The sequence below is a fragment of the Terrapene carolina genome, unplaced genomic scaffold (assembly GCF_002925995.2).
Source record: "Terrapene carolina triunguis isolate 2854851 unplaced genomic scaffold, T_m_triunguis-2.0 Scaffold22, whole genome shotgun sequence".
NCBI lineage: Eukaryota > Metazoa > Chordata > Testudines > Emydidae > Terrapene > Terrapene triunguis.
The window spans coordinates 14,868,893-14,887,008 of NW_020664373.1; the positions used below are offsets into that span (position 1 = coordinate 14,868,893).

The 18,116-nt window shown below is 38.7% G+C and overlaps 1 protein-coding gene across 1 annotated transcript in view; it reads left to right on the forward strand.

Moving 5' to 3' along the window:
- The window catches only part of LOC113406061 (phosphate-regulating neutral endopeptidase PHEX), a gene marked incomplete at its 5' end in the record, with an annotated part of 117,396 nt that overhangs the window by 98,852 nt on the left and 428 nt on the right, over positions 1–18,116 (forward strand). The window contains 5 exons of the mRNA XM_026648306.1: positions 144–202; positions 8,343–8,397; positions 12,155–12,222; positions 14,841–14,971; positions 17,972–18,037. Of these exons, the coding sequence (XP_026504091.1) occupies positions 144–202; positions 8,343–8,397; positions 12,155–12,222; positions 14,841–14,971; positions 17,972–18,037 (379 nt within the window). The remainder of the gene's footprint in view (positions 1–143; positions 203–8,342; positions 8,398–12,154; positions 12,223–14,840; positions 14,972–17,971; positions 18,038–18,116) is intronic.

Here is an 18,116-nt window from a genome sequence, read left to right on the forward strand (position 1 = left end):
TAATTATATTTGTAATGTATATAATGGCTTTTAATCTCTTGGTTTCATTTAGCTGAATTAGCCTTTTATCTTTGATTATTCCATTCACAAGCCCAACACACTGACAACCAATATTTTGTTGCTGTTTATTGCTATTTTTACAGGTGGTTTACTAGTCCAACCACTGTCAACGCTTTCTATAGTGCATCAACCAACCAGATCAGTGAGTACCCGACTTCTTTTTCTTCTTTAATTATTTGTTCGGAAAAGGATATGTATGAAGGCAGACCTTTTCAGCTGATACCAGCAGGAGCTACAGGTGGTTGGGACCTGAAAATCAGGCCCTGACATGAGTCACATCAGCCACCCCAACATTTAAACCTTTTAAGTTAGTGTACACCACTGAAAATGCAAACCTAAATTCCTTCCATAATCATGCACTAATACAGCATTTTTGTACCAGTGAATGTGTACCAAGGAAAGTGGTTCAGATAGTAAGGGCTAAATCCTGATCTCCATCACATTTGTGCAAGTCCATTGAAGTCAATGGGCATGAATGGGTATTATAGCATGCTGCATTTGGCTTTACATTCTTGTCTGATTTGTCTGATCTCATCTTGTAATTACAGCACAACACCTTTTAACCTAATCTTGGATTACTGGTTCCCTTGTTTTTAAAATATTCTGGCCAGATAGCTTATCTTCATCACACTTTGGTTCCAGGGTTCCTGAAATAATATGGCTGAGATTTTCAAAGCTGTTTAGAGGATCTGGATGCCCAATTCCAGTTTGTTTTAATGGGAATTTTGCATCCAAATTTCTTAAGGCTGGAGGGATGGTAGTGTTACCTTTATCTTGATACCTCTCTTCCACCTCCCAGCTGTGAGAGTTACTGGCAGCATCATCCTTTCTTTTTCTGTGGCTTCAGGCTCTGCATAGCTCTCTGGCATAACCTCTCTGCTTGGGGGTCCCTTACCACAGGCTTGTCGGAGTTCTCTGGTTGGCTCCCCCACCATTTTCTTAAATCTCTTTTTATCACACTATGAAGTAATTCCTGAAACTAATGGAATGGATATGCCAGACTGAAGGTAGACAGGAACTCCTGTCTAGTGGGTAAAGTAGGGAATTAGCACTTATGTCGCCTGGATTGTATGCTCAGCTATTTCTGCAACTAACTTGTGCCCCTGCACAAGTCACTTAACTTCTCTGTGGCTCAGTGTACTCATTTGTAAAATGGGTGCAATAATTAGGCTCTCCTCCTAAAAATAGCCCTCGGCATATTCTGTTCCACTTTTACTGAAAGGTCACCTCTATTAAGCAACCGATTTTTGAGTGGTCATTTAAGATCACTAATCAATTCTGTGATAGCTATCTAAAGGACATGAAAAATAACTGCCTTTTCCTGTTAAATGAAGAACAAACTTCCCCGGTTTTCAGATTTACAGTATAGCTAAGGTTGAAGTTTAGCAAGCACAGAATAAAATCTGTTGCTGTTACATATACTTTATTATTGAGTCCTTTCAAACTTACCGTATCATTCAGCTCTCTCAGCTACTCTGACATAGCACATTAAAGAAAGCTATAATGAGAGGCTGGAGTTACTGATGCTGAATTTCACACTCCCTGTGTCTAACGGTATCACGAAACAGAGAGCTGTCAAATGTAACCAATCAGTCATGGGTGTAGAAGCAATTGTATTTTATATCATGACTGCTGACCTTCTTGTACCGCTTGCATTTGACCTTGGGTTTTAGATAGTGCTGCTCACTGTCTTTAAGGCTGTTCTCAGGTGCAAAAGAATGTACATGGTCTGAGCTGATCTGGTTGAGAGAGAGAGAGTCCGTTATGGTATTTACCTCTGCATGGCAGGGGTCATAAATGGAACCTTTCACTGTAAACTGTGTGAGCTAGGGAGAGGGATACAATATAACTGGTGGTCCACCATTCTTTAGATAAGAAATTTACAATGAACTAGCCCTTGTTGAAAGTCAGAGGGATTTGTTGAACACTGGAGGCTACTATCAAACCTCCTTTAAAAGTTGATTAATTCCAGGAAAGAGCTCCACCATTATCTGGGATGGAATTCCTGAAAGTATCGAAAATAAGTTCATTCAAGAGGGCTGTACTCACTCTCTCAGAAAACTTCACTCATGAGAGCTACATCTTACCACTCTGAGTCACGTTTTTAGTAACCATTCATGCTGAATATCCTAGGAGCTGGGGAAAATACTACACAAACTGTGGATATGGAGTCACCTCTTTAAGCAAACTAGATTCTACTATGTTTATGTTCGCTTTTAGTGTGTGACAGAAATATTTGTAGAAATAGTGAATTTTAAGTGAATGAGGGAGATTGTTTATGAAAAGCAAGTTTTATATTAGTAAGTGATAAGATTTAGAGCAGAAACCTAATTCTAAAAGCTAATGGGAGTTAATCAAAATAACCAGTACAACTTGAATTTCAAATACTCACAGCAAGCTGCTTGCAAACAATATAGAGACAAAGGACTGTTTTGTTTTGAACAATGAATTCTGAGTAGTGAATACATTCTAAATAAGCCTAAATGTTTTATGGACAATTCATAAACATAGAAAGAAGTGAGCATAGTCTTTTGGTGGCTACTGACAACTATTGCAATATATCCCCTTTCTTATGCCCATCTCATTCCTTCATGCCCAGCTCTGCATTAGTGCGTGGAATACTGGTGGCCTACTATTCCATCCAGGGCCTTTGTCAAGTCCGTTTCTCATATTGCCTATCCCTTACAGGCCCAAGTGCCTGAGAGAATGAGCCAAAATGGCTTCTATGGCTGCAATTTCACCGATATAAACACTTTTCATTAACTACCACTGCATGTTCAAGGAAGCACTGCAAACTCCAAAAAGGCAAATTGAGTGTTTTTAATTTCATCTTGATTATTTAATTTCATCTTGTATTGAGTACTGACTCATAAGGAAGAATGCCACCTACTGACTCATGAGATCTTTCTTAGTAGAAAGCAAAAACACGATGATTAAAAAAATGAATGAATAAATTGCGGAGAATACAGCAAAATTTGCATGAAGATGGCAATGCTATCAGCTTGGTTGAGCTTATGTACAAGTAGATTCCTATTGCCCTGCTCACATTGTTTTTATTTCACTAATATACAGTATATAGAACCCAGAAACCATTTTTCTAGTTTCTAATTCTTTCTTTTAGATAAAACAGACCTGTTGACAGTGCAAGTTGTTTTCTCAAAAGAGAGGTAATCAGATATATGAGGTAAAGGAATGCAACAATGTTCGGGCTATACAGGTTGTCAGTTATAGGCAGTATACACACTGTTATTAAAGTTACATCAAAGAATTCTTTTATCAGTTCATTCTGCTTGGTTCCTCTTTCCTTAAATAATTCACTTATTAACTTAATTGAGGTGTATTAAATTAACCAATGCAGCCCAATTTTTTTGAAAAGTTGAAATTAGTTTCTTAACATTTGACCTCATATTTTTGAGTATTTACTGAGCAATGTAACCCACCGATTTTGGGTAGTTTTTATTTAAGGAAGCAGTTGTAAGTCATTGCCTTTATAAACAGATCCATATACCATGGTCTTTGAGTACTCCCTGTATGTAGTATAGGGAATACTGCAAATGTCATGGTTTTAATTGCAACCATTGGTACAGTGCATTGACTGGCTTATCTTTTTCCATAATGGGCTTTTAGATCCTGATCTAAAATCTATTGAAGTTACTGGAAAGACTCCTATTGACTTCAATGGGCTTTAAATCAGGTCCTTATTGAATTAGGTACCGAAGTAAATCAATCAGTGTTAAAAAAAAAAAAGTCATAACAGAAAGACTTATGGCAAGCGTTTACTACTGTACTTCTACTGAGGAGAGTTGGGCATCATTATAGCACTCAAAATGCAGCATAACTCTCTGGCCTTTAAAAGACAAAAAATGGAATGCTCCAACAAAAAAGAGAACAGGAAGCTTGACATTTGGCAGGCTTAATTTCCTTAATATGTATAAATATATAATATTTTCTATTATGTTTCAAAACTTGAGCACTTTTGATCAGCTAATTATGATTATAGACAGTGGATTTGCATGGGATGAAGCTAAATTTAGGCCTAAACTGAATCATATGCTCATTAAATAAGAACATATATAGATGTATCAGATATTGAGCCCCACTGGATAGGTATAAACATATGTAGATACAAGTGTCTTTTTTATTCACTTATTATGATATGTCAGTTCCCCAGATTTATGGTGTCAGTCAAGATGCCGAGAGCTGCCTCATTACATTTTAGAGGAAGAACCCTTTGAAAATGCCAGATGAGACCTTATATCTCCTGCTAAGCATCTTGCAAGATGTATGTGCTTGGTGGTGTGCAGCAGAGGAAAGCTCTGTGGTATCTGGTGGCTAAGGAAATGCAACAAACACAGTGTGCTGCATTCATGGTCTCAGAGAGGAGCTCTGTTCTTTTTCTGAAGGACTGGGTTAATCAGAAGTTTACTGACGAAGGAGCAGTTTCAAAATAGTCCATTGGCTTTCTGAAGGCTAATGAGCAGAGCAGTTTTGGAATTAACATTTTTGAGCAGTGTTCTTAATTAAGAGATTCAAGTTGTTCCCATTTTCCTAATGACCAGCGGTCACTTTCATTTTAAACTACATTCACAGGCAAGACAATGAGCATTTCTCCTCCCCCCCCTTCCTTGATGTTCTTATCTACAAATGCCCAAAATAGAAGAATTTTTTCCTTGTATGTTTCTTGTTTCTGGGGAATCCTAGATATTCCCTTTCCTTAAGAAAAATATGTAAATATTTTTTGTAAAATCATTCTTTTCCTTTTTCCTAGGTCCTTAAGTGGCCCACTTCACTGTGCTGTCTGAGCCCTCATAACCATTAATGCACTTACCCTCACAAAACCCCTATGAGAGAGGAAAGTAGTATTATCCCCATTTTCACAACATCTCTATGAGAGAGGGAAGTAGTAATATTCCTGTTTTACAGGTGGGGAGAGAGATTAAGGTTCTTTCTCAAAATCAAATGGGAAATCTTTGTCAGAGCTGGGAACTGAAAGTCGATTGAGTCCAGTGCCTTTCCCATTATATCCTCTTTCCTCTCTCCCTGTGAGCTGAATTTGCACCTACTTTTTAAATTAAGGTTTGCACTTATGCACAGTATGGGCCAGTTAGTCTGCCTTCCACAGTTTAGTCTGTTTGTTCTGTGAACTCACAGGATGTATGGGGTGAAATGACCACTCTTCTTGTTCGCCTCCTTGTGTGGTCAGGTCAGGCAGAGCCGCATTGTTGTTCGTAGATCTGGGTCTCTAAGCACATTCCCAGGTGCAGGCCCAGGTTTCTGTGCACCATCTTTGAGATGTGGAGTTTCACAGCTAAGCTGCCTTAGACCTCCTAATCAGTGCCTCAACTCTCCCGAGCCCTCCTGTTGCTTATACGTGTTCCTTCAGAATTCCGTCTCACTGTGTGGGTGCTCTGAACTCAGTTAACCTTGTCAAGGACAACGTAGCAGGCAGGCAAGGAACACAGGCTTATCAAAGGAATTTCTTAACCACAGCCACTTTTACAGTTAAGAAAGTACTAGAGAGTTACAGTTCTTTGCAAAATAAGTAACAATCCTTAGACACACCCTCCCCATGACTGATTTCATCCTTCCTGTGAGTCTGAGGGTTGGTCAGCATTTCACATGAGGCAGTATCTCTCCTACCCTCTTTCACTGTCTCTCCAGCCTGGTTTTCTGGCATGTGATGGTGGACAGCTCTCTTCTGAAAGCAGAAGGGGTGTAGCCCACCCCTTACATATAGTCTCTGATTCTGTTTTGCCTTGTGACCAGTCTGGGAAATTCTAATCCCAAGTCATGCAAGTCACCATGAAGAAAAGCATTGTCCCCTGTGCTGGGCCAGTCACTGAGAATCAATCAGAGTTGGTGGCCCTTGAAGGCTCTCCCACTGTAGTCCTCTCTGAGATGTGCCACACCCTATCCTGGAGGGGTAGTGTGTGGACTGGCCTTGTCAGGGTCAGGCTGGCTTTCCAACACAAAATGGCAGTTAGCACATTAAAATGGATCGCAGGATATAAGAATGGAAGTCACAAAACAAAATCAAGGTCACAGTTTGATACATGCATATCTCACTTGGTCACGGTGAGTTACTTTACTCACACAAATAGACTTATTAAATCAGTGTAACTACTCATATGAGCAACATTACTCACACCACATTAATATTTATAGAATTGGGCCCTTGAACACTGAGGGCTCATGTGCCAATGAATGCACCTATACAAGACAGTAAAGGGACGATTTGGAGCCCTGCGTGGGCTACCTGCATGCCACAACATGGAGGAGACCAGATTGCAAGGTTCCACAGTCTGGTCTGGACAGTTTTCTATTGACTTCAAAAGGTTTGGATCAGATCCTAACAGAGTGTGTGATTTGTCACTGCCTAAACTCATTTATGAAGAAGCTTCGTAGGCGGGACCTATTCTAATGATGATACCTAACACTTACACAGGGCTTTTCATTTTTAGATCTCAAAATGCCTTACAAAAGAGGTCAGTATCGTTATCCTCATTTTATGGATGGGGAAAGTGAGGCACAGGAAGTAACGTGACTTGCCAAAATCCACCCAGTAGGCTAGTGGCAGAGCCAGGAATACAGCCCACATCTCCTGAGTCCCAGTCCAGTGGTCTGTCCACTAAGAGTAAAGATCTAAAAGTAAAGATCTCATCAGGATACTTGAGAATGCCATTAATATGAGAAGTCTGACAATACACATGGTGAATATGAATGCTTACTCTTCTAGTTCTGATGCAAGATCAGGAAATCCTTGGTAACTAGAGTAATTTATATTTTTACAGCACAAAAATAAAGAGGCTGAACATGGTCTGAACAACAAAAGAGCATCCAGAGAACTATAAAAACCCAGATAATAAGTTTTACAAAAAGTTGCTTTTCATAAATCAATTGCAAACAGGTGGCTATGGCAGCAAGGGAGCAAGAGCAGGCAGGCAGCAGATGGGCAGGCCAGGAGGGCATACCACTTGCTGCATCACTTGACATGAATTACACTCAGTATGTTCTTTTAAAAGACTCTGGGAGGATAACAATGAAATGTTGCCTCACATTTACCTTCGCTGTGCAAAATTCCACGCTCTGTTTATAAATAATAAAAGACCTAAAATCTTATTAAGAGTCTTTTTTTTGTTTTGATTTTAATGTTCATGTGGTTTTTATGTTTTGAGACGGTAACATTCTTTGGCAATCAGAGTATGGCGGAAAAGTTAGAAATTGCAATGAACAGTCTGAGACACATCATTGTCATAGCCACTTTATATATGCTTAAGATACTCTAAAAAAAAGAGAAACGGAGATATAGGCCAAGTCTTTTCAAAAGGGAGCTCCTCAAGCTATACACCTAACTCTATATCTAAGCACATACGTGGCTTGATTTTTCACCCCATTTTGAAAAATTTGGCCAGAGAGTCTCAATCTTGTGTAGTGGTGCAGCGGCTGTTAACCAGTTGCTATGTTTAACCCCAGATAAGGGAGAACTTCAGCAGCAGGGATTTGACTTCTGTATGTGTAATGAAATGTAGTTTAGTGGTTAGAAATGGGCCTGGGATTTGTGAGTTCTAGGTCCTATTTCTGTCTGTGTGTGATCTTGGGTAAATCACTCACTGGAGTGTCAGCACTGATAACCTTTCAACTGCAGATTATTTTACCAGTAACTTCTAACTGAGGCACTTACTGGATATGGTTGGATGTTCCTATCAAGCCTTGATAATCTGTTTATACTGTGATCCTGATTCAACAAGTTGGTTAAACATATGGCTTACTTTAAACAACTCACTGATTTTAATGGGACTATTCACATGGTTAAAAATAGGAACGTGCTTAAGGACCTTGCACGGGTTCCAGTAGCCTGGGGAGCAAGTTCTTAATTTTTATTTTTATTTTGGCATTTTGTCTGTTACTCCTGCCCTTCTGTATGTATTGTCAAGAGCTCAGAGGCCAGAGAAGTGGCTCTGTCCCTTTGCACGGGAAGACTAGTGCAGCCAGCCATCTATGTAGCCCGAAACCCAGAGAGAAAGCACAAGCAAAGTTCTGCTTGTCTAGATGTCTAACAAACAACAACAAACTGTCTCAGGTCATAGTGCAACATCCTGTTGCCACTGCACTGTGAACAAGGAGGATCTACGGTCTGTTTGGAAGGCTAATTATCAGCACACTGTTTTGAAGTTGTTCAAGAGAAGAACTGCCCTGCAGAACCCTCTTTAAAAACCCCCTCATGGCTTCATCGTTCAGCGGGATTGAATTTGCTTCTAACTTTTGTATTTTGACTCTTACAGGATTCCCAGCAGGAGAACTCCAAAAGCCTTTCTTTTGGGGGACAGAATACCCTAGGTAAGTAAGAAAGGAAAACTATAGTAAGTAGGCAGTGAGGAGTAACAGAGTTGCAAAGGTAAGTTCTTGGGTGAAATGAAAGGGAGCACGAAGTGAGAGAGTGTATTGATACAGCAGCCCAAACCAATGTGTACAGTAGAAGTGTATCATCATGGCATGAAGAAACTGGCAATGGGAGAGATCCTTCTGCTGCAGGCTGCTTTTTCTATTGAAAAACCAGGTTGAACTGAAAAGCTGCTGCTTTGTGAGATGCCTGTTTTTACCTTGGGAAACTGGATGTCTCTGTGTTGTTTTAAACTGAGGATTGATTGCTTTGAGGAATTTGTAAATAATTGTGTGTGTGTGCAGGGTGTTTAGATTCTGGAGTGAGCAGAAGAGAGCAGCCTGGGCATGAAGTCTATTAAAAGAGAACCATTCCATCTGCACTGAATGCTGCCCCGCCCCAGCTAAGAGGCTGCTTCAAACCCCGCTGAAGCGAATGACAGCATTTCCATTGACTTCAGTGGGTTTTGGATTGGGTCCAAAAGGCTTGGATCCACAAAAGGAACTTATGGGGTTATGAGGCTCAGTACTACAAGGCCTAACTTTTAGGTGCCTAGAAAATCACAGGAACACACTGCAATTCACAGAGCCTGAGTTCGGCCCATAGGCTCCCTATACAATGAATGGGGAAAGATAGATGCCTAGGAATGGGATCCACAAAAGTCAGCATGTTAGGTGGGGAGCCCCCCTAAACTAGCCAGTGGGAGATGCTGGTGAGAAGGGAGTTAGGAGTCCTGGAGTTAGGTGCCTAAGTCTGGGCTGCAGGATGTGCTCTGCTTCTAATCTACAGCTGGGAACTCCTCTCCTGGAATCAGACATCTTAGGCGCCTAAGTACCTTTGTGGATCTGGGCCAAAGTGCTTGATGTCCCTCCTAAGGCCTCATCAAGGCGATAAATATCTCTCATAGGGTGACCAGATGTCCCGATTTTATAGGGACAGTTCCAAATTGGGGTTCTTTTTCTTATATAGGATCCTATTGCCCCCCACCCCCTGTCCCGATTTTTCATGCTTGCTGTCTGGTCACCCTAATCTCTCAGGATCATGAGCTTGAATCCAGCAATACACTTTAGCACATGCTTGACTTTAAGCAGGTGAGCAGTTCCATTGGGACCTTGGTTAGTATGTGCTGCTATAGGGGGAAAGATTTCAGGTCACCTTTAATCATGCTTAGTGAAAAGTCCCTACACCCATGCAATTCAATATTTTCATACTTGGGGAGGGACAAGAGACCACAGTTTCAGTAAGCTATATTGCTATCAAATGAGACCAATTACTACTGACAAGTGTCCTTAATAAATTCCATTGTTTACCTTTAAACATACGTTGTATTTGTTATATTTCAATTAGGATGAGTGCCCCTCTAAATAGGAATTTTGGCAGTAAATATAAAGATATGCATTAAACTTAGGAACAAATAAATTCATGTTCAAGATTAATTCTTATGAGCCAAGTGACTTTCTTGTGGTGCAGTAATTGGACAGGACCCCCTTTATTCCTAGTTAACTCCTTTTTATACTATGCTTATTTCAGTGTGGTCAATTCCAGTTTTGTTCTCTGAGATAATTTCTTGGTATCCCGATCTCCTGTCCAAGTGCCGAAATTTTGGTTCTTTCAAACAATTATGCCTCACATATTTCTCTTCTTTAAACATTACTCTAACTTATACAAGTCGTTTTCACTCCCATACTCATCAGAATGACATTTAGTAAACAAATGAATCTGTTCTATATCAAACAGATTGGCTTATTCTAGATCTTTTGTCAGTCCATATAATAGAGACCTACATGAGTGCTGGAATCAGAAAAAAATCAAGTAATAAATACCAGCACTTGCAGAAAATGTATCCTGCAAATATTTATTCACTGACCACTATTAGGGTCCAGCTCCAATACAACCTCAATTAAAATCAACTCTACCTTATCTCATAATTGGAAGCTACATTATTAGGCTACATATGTGTATATCAAATAAAATGTGATTATTAAACTCCATCATTCCTAGTTAGGAGTTTGTAATGTGTGTGGCATTGCAAACAGAGTGACAGAAAACTATTTGAATTAGGTTTTGTAATTAAGGACTTTTTTTGATAGTAGAATGTTCACAAACAAATGTTGCTGATAATGTTAAAAGACAATAATCTTATTACAAACTCACTGGGTTGATTTTAATGATTTTTGGATAGCAGCATTCCTAACGTTATCCATCAAAAATCAAATAACGACCATTTTTTCTGAGTGACATGACTAGTTATTTACCTACATTGTCTAAAGTTGATTTTGGTTTAAATTTGATTTTAACACCTGAGGAGCTCCCAGGATAGGTAAGAGAGGGTTCTCAACCTAGAGAAAAGTATCTTAATCCTTTACTATACTATAAACATTAGCGACAACTGGAAACTTTTCTACAGAAGTGTTCCTCATGCTGCTAATACCAGTGCAGCTGATTTTTTTGCCATTTTGTTTTTTTACACTTCTCTGGCTGCAGAAGGCGTTATGACTTTAGATATGGAAAACAAGCCTAATATTGTGCATTCAGTACAGATAATTGTCATTATACAAAATTACAAATTTGTCACGCAATGGGATGATATTTCTATTGTTGAACTGTATAACTTTAACCAAAGCTCTTTAATGAAGCTTTGAGATGATAGAAAACACAGTAGGAAACATTTTATCACAGACAAATTACCCTTCAGGATAAAAACAACAAAGGGAAGAATTGTCATGGGTGGGGGGATTAAATCATAAGCACTTTTTTGGGCATGACTGAGATGAGCAATTAGTATGTGATGGCTCATTATGTCCAGTAATAATATGTTACTTTAAACCCTTTGCCTTTTCCTGTTACTATCCAATGTGTTATTAATACACTAATATACACTACTTTGATGTATGGCATTTCTGTACTGTGTGACGTATGTAATGTTCCAGAAGAATAACTTAGCAAATACAAGATGTGTTTCATGAATACCTCTTCTGAATTAAAATTTCATACACGTCTTTTCCCCTCACCATAGAACAACATCAGAAAATTGAAAACAAAAAATATACTGTACAAACAAACCAGGAAGATGTCAATTATTGTCTGCCAGGAACATGAAATTATTGTCTCCTTTCTGGCTCTTCAGTGCAGTAGATCTGATTGTAGATAATCTCTTATTTCTGCACAGGTGAAGGGAAATAGGATAACACCTCTTTTGAAAACGATGGGAATCTGTTTAATGTTTCACACATTAAATGCCATGCATTTTCAAGCTTGTCTATCACATACTCAGAGAAGAGTGATTAGACATGGCATCTCAAATCCCTTTTAATCTTTGATCTGTGCTTTTCTTTAACTACATTATCAGAATAATTTTACTCTTAACACTACCCAGTTCCCAGTTAGAAAATAAATGCTGCAGTCAGTTGGAATCCCCTCTTTTTTTTCCTCTGAGGCCTGATGATGACATAAGATATTTGTATAGACAATCTAGCCACCTCAGAGATGACAACAATGCCTTTAAGGTTTTATTTTTACCCTTCTTTAATAAACAAGATTTTTCATGTTCCACCTTTCACTATCAGAAACTTTGAGAGGAACTTTGTGGATGTCGTTTTTAGATACAAAAAAATCTTTTCTGAAATGGAAACTTGTTCTATCCTCTATCTCATCCGCTTTGATGTTCCTACGCATGTATATATCGTGAGGCAAAACTGCTCTTTTGTGTTATAGGTCTTTAAGTTATGGTGCCATTGGAGTAATTGTTGGGCATGAGTTTACCCATGGATTTGATAATAATGGTGAGTAATTGTCCACATTTATATTGTTCTTACTTTTGGGTTTGTTGAATAGAAAAAAAAGATGCATTGGAGTAGCTTTATGTGTACATTTTTTCCAAGAATGATAAGATGCGTCAAGAGGACCATAAGATTGTAAAAAGAATGGTTTAGTTTTGCATGGATTCCTTCTAAAGTTGGGCCAAAAGGGATTTTTTGTGAGTGAGTATTTTCCCCCGGTCTGAAACAGAACAAAACCAAAAATAATAGAGACTATCCAATAAAATGAAATTCTGAAACAAAGATGTTTTGGGCTAACTGAAACATTTTATTTTGAAAAAATCAAAACCTTTTCATTCTGATTTTTGCTTTAAAAAATTAATTTACATAGTACAAAATTTTAAAAAGCAAAAAGTAATTTAAAAGTGGAAAATCAAAATGTTCCATTCAGAATGTTATCAACATTTTTTCATTTGGAACACATTTTCCTTTAAATTGACATGCTTCTGCAAAATGTTTTGCTTTTGTGAAATTGGCATTTCCTGATGGAAAATAGTTCTATCAGAAAATTTCTGACCATCTCTAGTTCCTTCCACTGCTGCAATAGATATAACAATTAATAGACTTATGTCTTTATCTTCTCATTGTCAATTTGGTTATGTGATATAGAAGTCTGTAGAAAATTATGGCAACGTATAACACACAGTTTATGGCAGTGTATTGTAAGGTATTGATCTGACTGGTCTGTGGTTTGACTGGCTGATTTCTCTCTGGGTACATCCACACTGCAATTAAAACACAGTGGCTGGTCAGTGCCAGCTGACTCTGGCTCGCAGGGCTCAGGCTAAGGAGCTGTTTAATTGCTGTGTAGACATTTGGGCATGGGCTGGAGCCCGGGCTCTGGGAAGCTGCAAGGTGGGAGGGTCCCAGAGCTCAGGCTGCTGCCTAAGCCCAAACGTCTACTCCACAGTTAAGCATCCCCTTAGCCAGAGCCCGAGTCAGCTGGCACGGGCCAGCCAAAGGTGTCTAATTGCGGTGTAGACATTTTTTGTCATGAGGCTTTAGACAAGTAAACTAGAAAGCAGGAAGTGTAGTATCCATTTTATAATATAGCAATGATGTGCCTGTTTGCAGAATCACAATTATATGGTCTGAGGATGAAAAATAACCACAATTAGATTTTACTGGAAAGTTCATATTTCTGTAATATTGTACAATTCTGAGCTATGTCATTGACCTCACTCGTGTGATAAAATTTGTTATAAAAATGGGAACTGAGACACTGGATGAAGTAGAGGCCCCACTGATAAAAATGGGAGCTTTGCCATTGACTTCAGTGGAGGCAGGATTTCATCCAGTGGCTAAATCCATTTTAAACAAAAATATAAAATAAAAATATAGGATGTGGCAAAAAAGAAGAAGCCATTGTTAGTCAAAAACTGATGACTAATCGTGTCACCCTTTTTGTCTCTAAACATCTTAATTTCAGTTGCTTTGATCCTTCTGAGTTCTGGAGTCTAATAATCTGCATGAAGAATAATTCAGAACAATTATGATTTTTATGCTGTTAAAATATAAGGAGTAAAGTATAAAGTAACAGGAGGTAGCCGTGTTAATCTGTATCCACAAAAACAACAAGGAGTCCGGTGGCACCTTAAAGACTTATTTGGGCATAAGCTTTTGTGAGTAAAAAACCTCACTTCTTCAGAGCTTATGCCCAAATAAGTCTTTAAGGTGCCACAGGACTCCTTGGTGTTTTTACGCTGTTAAAGTAATTGTTCTCTGAAAAATGTAAAATCTTCCTCAAGAAGTCATATCCTTGTGTATACTCAGAGTCATATTTGAATACTTTAGTTACAAACTAAGTTTTTCTGCTTTTACTCTTATTCACACTGCACAGTCAAGGTAGTTTGGGGAGTGGGTGCTGGATTCCATTCTAGCTCACAGGTCATTACAAGAATTGTCTACTATGATCTCACTGCAGTGTTAAATTCTGCCCTCAGTTACTCTTGTGAAATCCCTTATTCTCCAATTTCCAGCTATATACATTCATCCTGGGATCTGAGAGTCAAGCTGTGTTATTTACATCTTGTGCATCAACATTCGAAAAAGAATCTCTAGACTATATTCTCAGTCACATATGTGCAACCCCATTGGCTAGGATGGCTGCTGCAGAGTGATGTACAGGTGTTATCACGGTATAATAATGCCATTTTAGAGGAAGAAGCCAAAGCAGAGAATGTAACCTGAGTCTCTCTCAGAATAATTATATGCAAAACAAAGTACACAGCCACACTGTTAGGCAAACTACAAAGACTAAAACTACATACCCTCTTGGGTTGAATCTTCCTTTTCCCTATTAAGTGAATGGTATGTCTAATGTTGCATCTTTTTGAGATTCACTGACTGAGCGCCATTCGCTGGATGGCGTGACCACAGGAGTTGGGTTTCTGCAGTACTACCTTTAGCTGAGGGACAAGAATCAGAAAATCTAGTGAATTAAGCAGAATAAGCAAGTGTGGACAAACTGATGTGAAGCAATACATCCATTTTACTACTCTCACTTCTTGTATTTGTGTCCATGCTATGCTACAAATACTGCAAAAAGTATATTTTTCTCAAAAATGTCTTTTGGTTTTTAGGTCGTAAGTATGACAAGAATGGAAATTTAGACCCCTGGTGGTCCACTGAGTCTGAAGAAAAATTCAAAGAGAAGACAAAATGCATGATTAACCAGTACAATAATTATTATTGGAAGAGAGCTAGCCTAAATGTATGTAACATGCGAGTGGCTGGAGTCCCTGATAATTTACTTATTTTTTCATGATTACCAACCTGTTGGAATGCTACAAGTGAATGGGCTATTCATAACAAATGCTTTGAGATGAATGTAGCTGTTTTTGTGTTCATGTACTATACATGAAGTGAGCACATTTGTTTAATTTAACTTGTTTGTCCAAGTATGAGCCAAAACAAATTACAACAACAACAGACTCTTTGTTGAGAGGGTTAAAGTGCTTCTCATAGTGAGGTCAACAGTGGAGGCAGTGTGAGTGGGTGAAGCCAAGCAGCAGGAGTAGTCCAACGGGGATGTATGTGTTAAATGCCCTCTGATGGCGGTGTCAGCACAGAACAGTGATTGGGACTGGCTAGTGGCAGCTACCATTTTTTTAAAAGAAGAAACTAATAATGGGTTTTAGATCCATTTAGCAACCCCACCCAATAAATCAGAAAATAAATTAACATTATAATGTGGAGACACAAGCTACAGCTTATTTCCCATTCAACTCTTGCTGTTTTTTCCATGTACATGTGGACATGTTGCTGATCAAATGAATCAAATACTAAACAATCATTCACAGCAACTGCAGGGTTGAAAAAAGAAATAGAAATAGAAATGAAATGTGTGTATTAGCTATCAGAAGCATGGGCTCCTCGGAATATGTGCGGGTTTAAACTTAAGTTTCTTGAATGGAGCATAAATAGGGACCCTGGGTGTGGAATTCTGGCCCCACTGATATAATTTGCAGAACTCCCGTTGACTTCTATGGGGCCAGGATTTTAACCTCATTTTTACAGTTAAATCCATATCCTTAAAACCCAATTTCTACTCCCATTTCAAAAACAGAATTAACTCACCTGCTCTTGCACTTCCTCACAATAAGTTGTTAAAGGTATTGTTAGTTGTTCATCAGCTGAGTGCTAATGATGATGTGCCACTGACCAATCAGCAATCCAATGGCTCAAGTTTGCAGTGCTGGATATCAGCCAATTTACAAATAAAATACCTCCAGCTGTTTGTTAAGCACCTCTGCTGCCACCATCATCACCACAAGAGAGGTATCACTTAAGACACAGAAGATGTTGTGGAGGAGCTGCTGGAACTCACCCACTCGTTCCATGCTGATGCTATTGGCCCATCCATCAGTCTTTTGCTTTCTGGAGGTCCTGACTGTGGTTAGGAGGATTTGGACCCTCCCCATCTGTGAAGTTGTAGGAACTGCTGCTAGTGCACAGTCATGTCATCTACAGGACTTCACTGAGGTGGAGATATTTAGTTCTTCCTTTCCTGTGAAGCATCATATTGCACTTTAAGATAGGTTCATTTTTGTTATGTTTCAGGGCGTGCACACACACAGATAAAAATTTAAATTACCCCTTTTGAAACATTGGAATGTAAAACTACTTTATTTCTTAGAATTCAGAATGATACACACAAACCCACACACAGAGAGACAAAGCAGGCTGCTCCCTAAGGCAGAGGCACAACTCTCCCAACTTTGTTCTAGGCTAGCGTTTTCCTGACTAACTGCTGCTCCCAGATTACACACTTCCCTACAGAGTCCCCAAGCAGGATCAGGAAACTCTTTCCCCCCACTCATAAGATGAAAGTTTGCAATTCCAACACAGTCTTCTATACACCACAATTTTGAACACCTTTTTGTGGGAAGGGGGAGGGAAATCTGATGTTTTCTCCTCTTTTATTGGAGCTTCTGTTTGAAAGGATGGACATCCAAAGATCTCTTTCTTTCCTATATATTTTACATCTTTAGCACTGATATGTTATGCAGTTTATCAATATGGGATCAGTTTACTTTTATCAGGTATCTTTTCCTCCCCAACTCCTTTTTCAATTTGAAATGAAAAGGTCTCCAAAAAGGTGCTTAATGAAAGAAGTAGATATGAAAATAGATATAGTTTCAGACTTTGCCAACACCAAAGAGCTCTGGAGTTAAGACATTCTCTTGTTCTCCCATCACTATCATCATCCCTTTTAGCCACAGCAGTTTTAGCGATCTGATCCAGAATCCATTGAAGTCAATGGAAAGACTCCCATTCTCTCCAAAGGCCTTTGACTAGACCATTGTGCCACTGATAATTTGTCCTGTCCTAAATTTCAAACTGTTGCTTCATACCATGTTATCAGCTGTTGGTTTGGAATCATATTTTAATTAATTTGATTCTAAACTTGATCCTGTGGTTCTTAACATGCCTATTTTAGTATAAAAAGTTGGAGGAAAAAACTAATGAATAACCAGTACAATCTGATAACTCAAAAACCCTTATAGGTCTGGTGATAATAGATAGTGCTCTACTCCACAGAAAACGAGAGGTTCTTTCAAATGATATTAAATATTGTAATATCAGGATATTGGGTTTATCAGTATTTCGATGACACCGATTTTTGTAACATGATTTTTTTATGGTTGCTGGAAGCAATATTAGAAAAAAGAACTTGAACCTTCTTTCTAGATTTGTAAAAAGCATTTTGTACACTACCCTTTTCAATTCTCTCCTTGACATCTACTTTTAATTCTACTGTTTTATGTTATACTTTGATAGTTACTGTCACTCCAGTAGTAGATAGAGAAAGTTATGTGGAGAAATAAATGTAATTTGTCAAATAAGAAGAAAACTTTGCAAATTTCCAGATCTAACTAGAGCAGCACCCACACGGATGGAAAAAATATTGATACTCAAATCAAATTTCACAGACCAGATTCTCAGATGCATTGTTTCTGCTTCATGAGTTCTAAACTTGAATCTAACCCTAGAGCCAGAGTAACTGGCCCCAGGAGAATACAGAGATGGTATGAGTATAGGTTTGATTTTTCACATTGGAAAGCAATTGTCTTCATCAGAGCTATTCATTTACACTAGCTGAGGATCTGGCATATAACCTGTTTGATTTTTTCCTATCTGTATATATAGGTTGGCCTTGAAATGCAGTTTAGAAACAGATCAAATGAATTATGTTCTTCCTTTCTGCCAGGTAAAAGGGAAGAGGACTTTGGCAGAAAACATTGCAGACAATGGAGGTTTGCGAGAGGCTTTCAGGGTAGGTGTAAGATTCCCAGTGGTGATGCAAGAGCATGCGTACCAACCTCAGGGAGCAGACTGTTAAAAACCAGGGCACA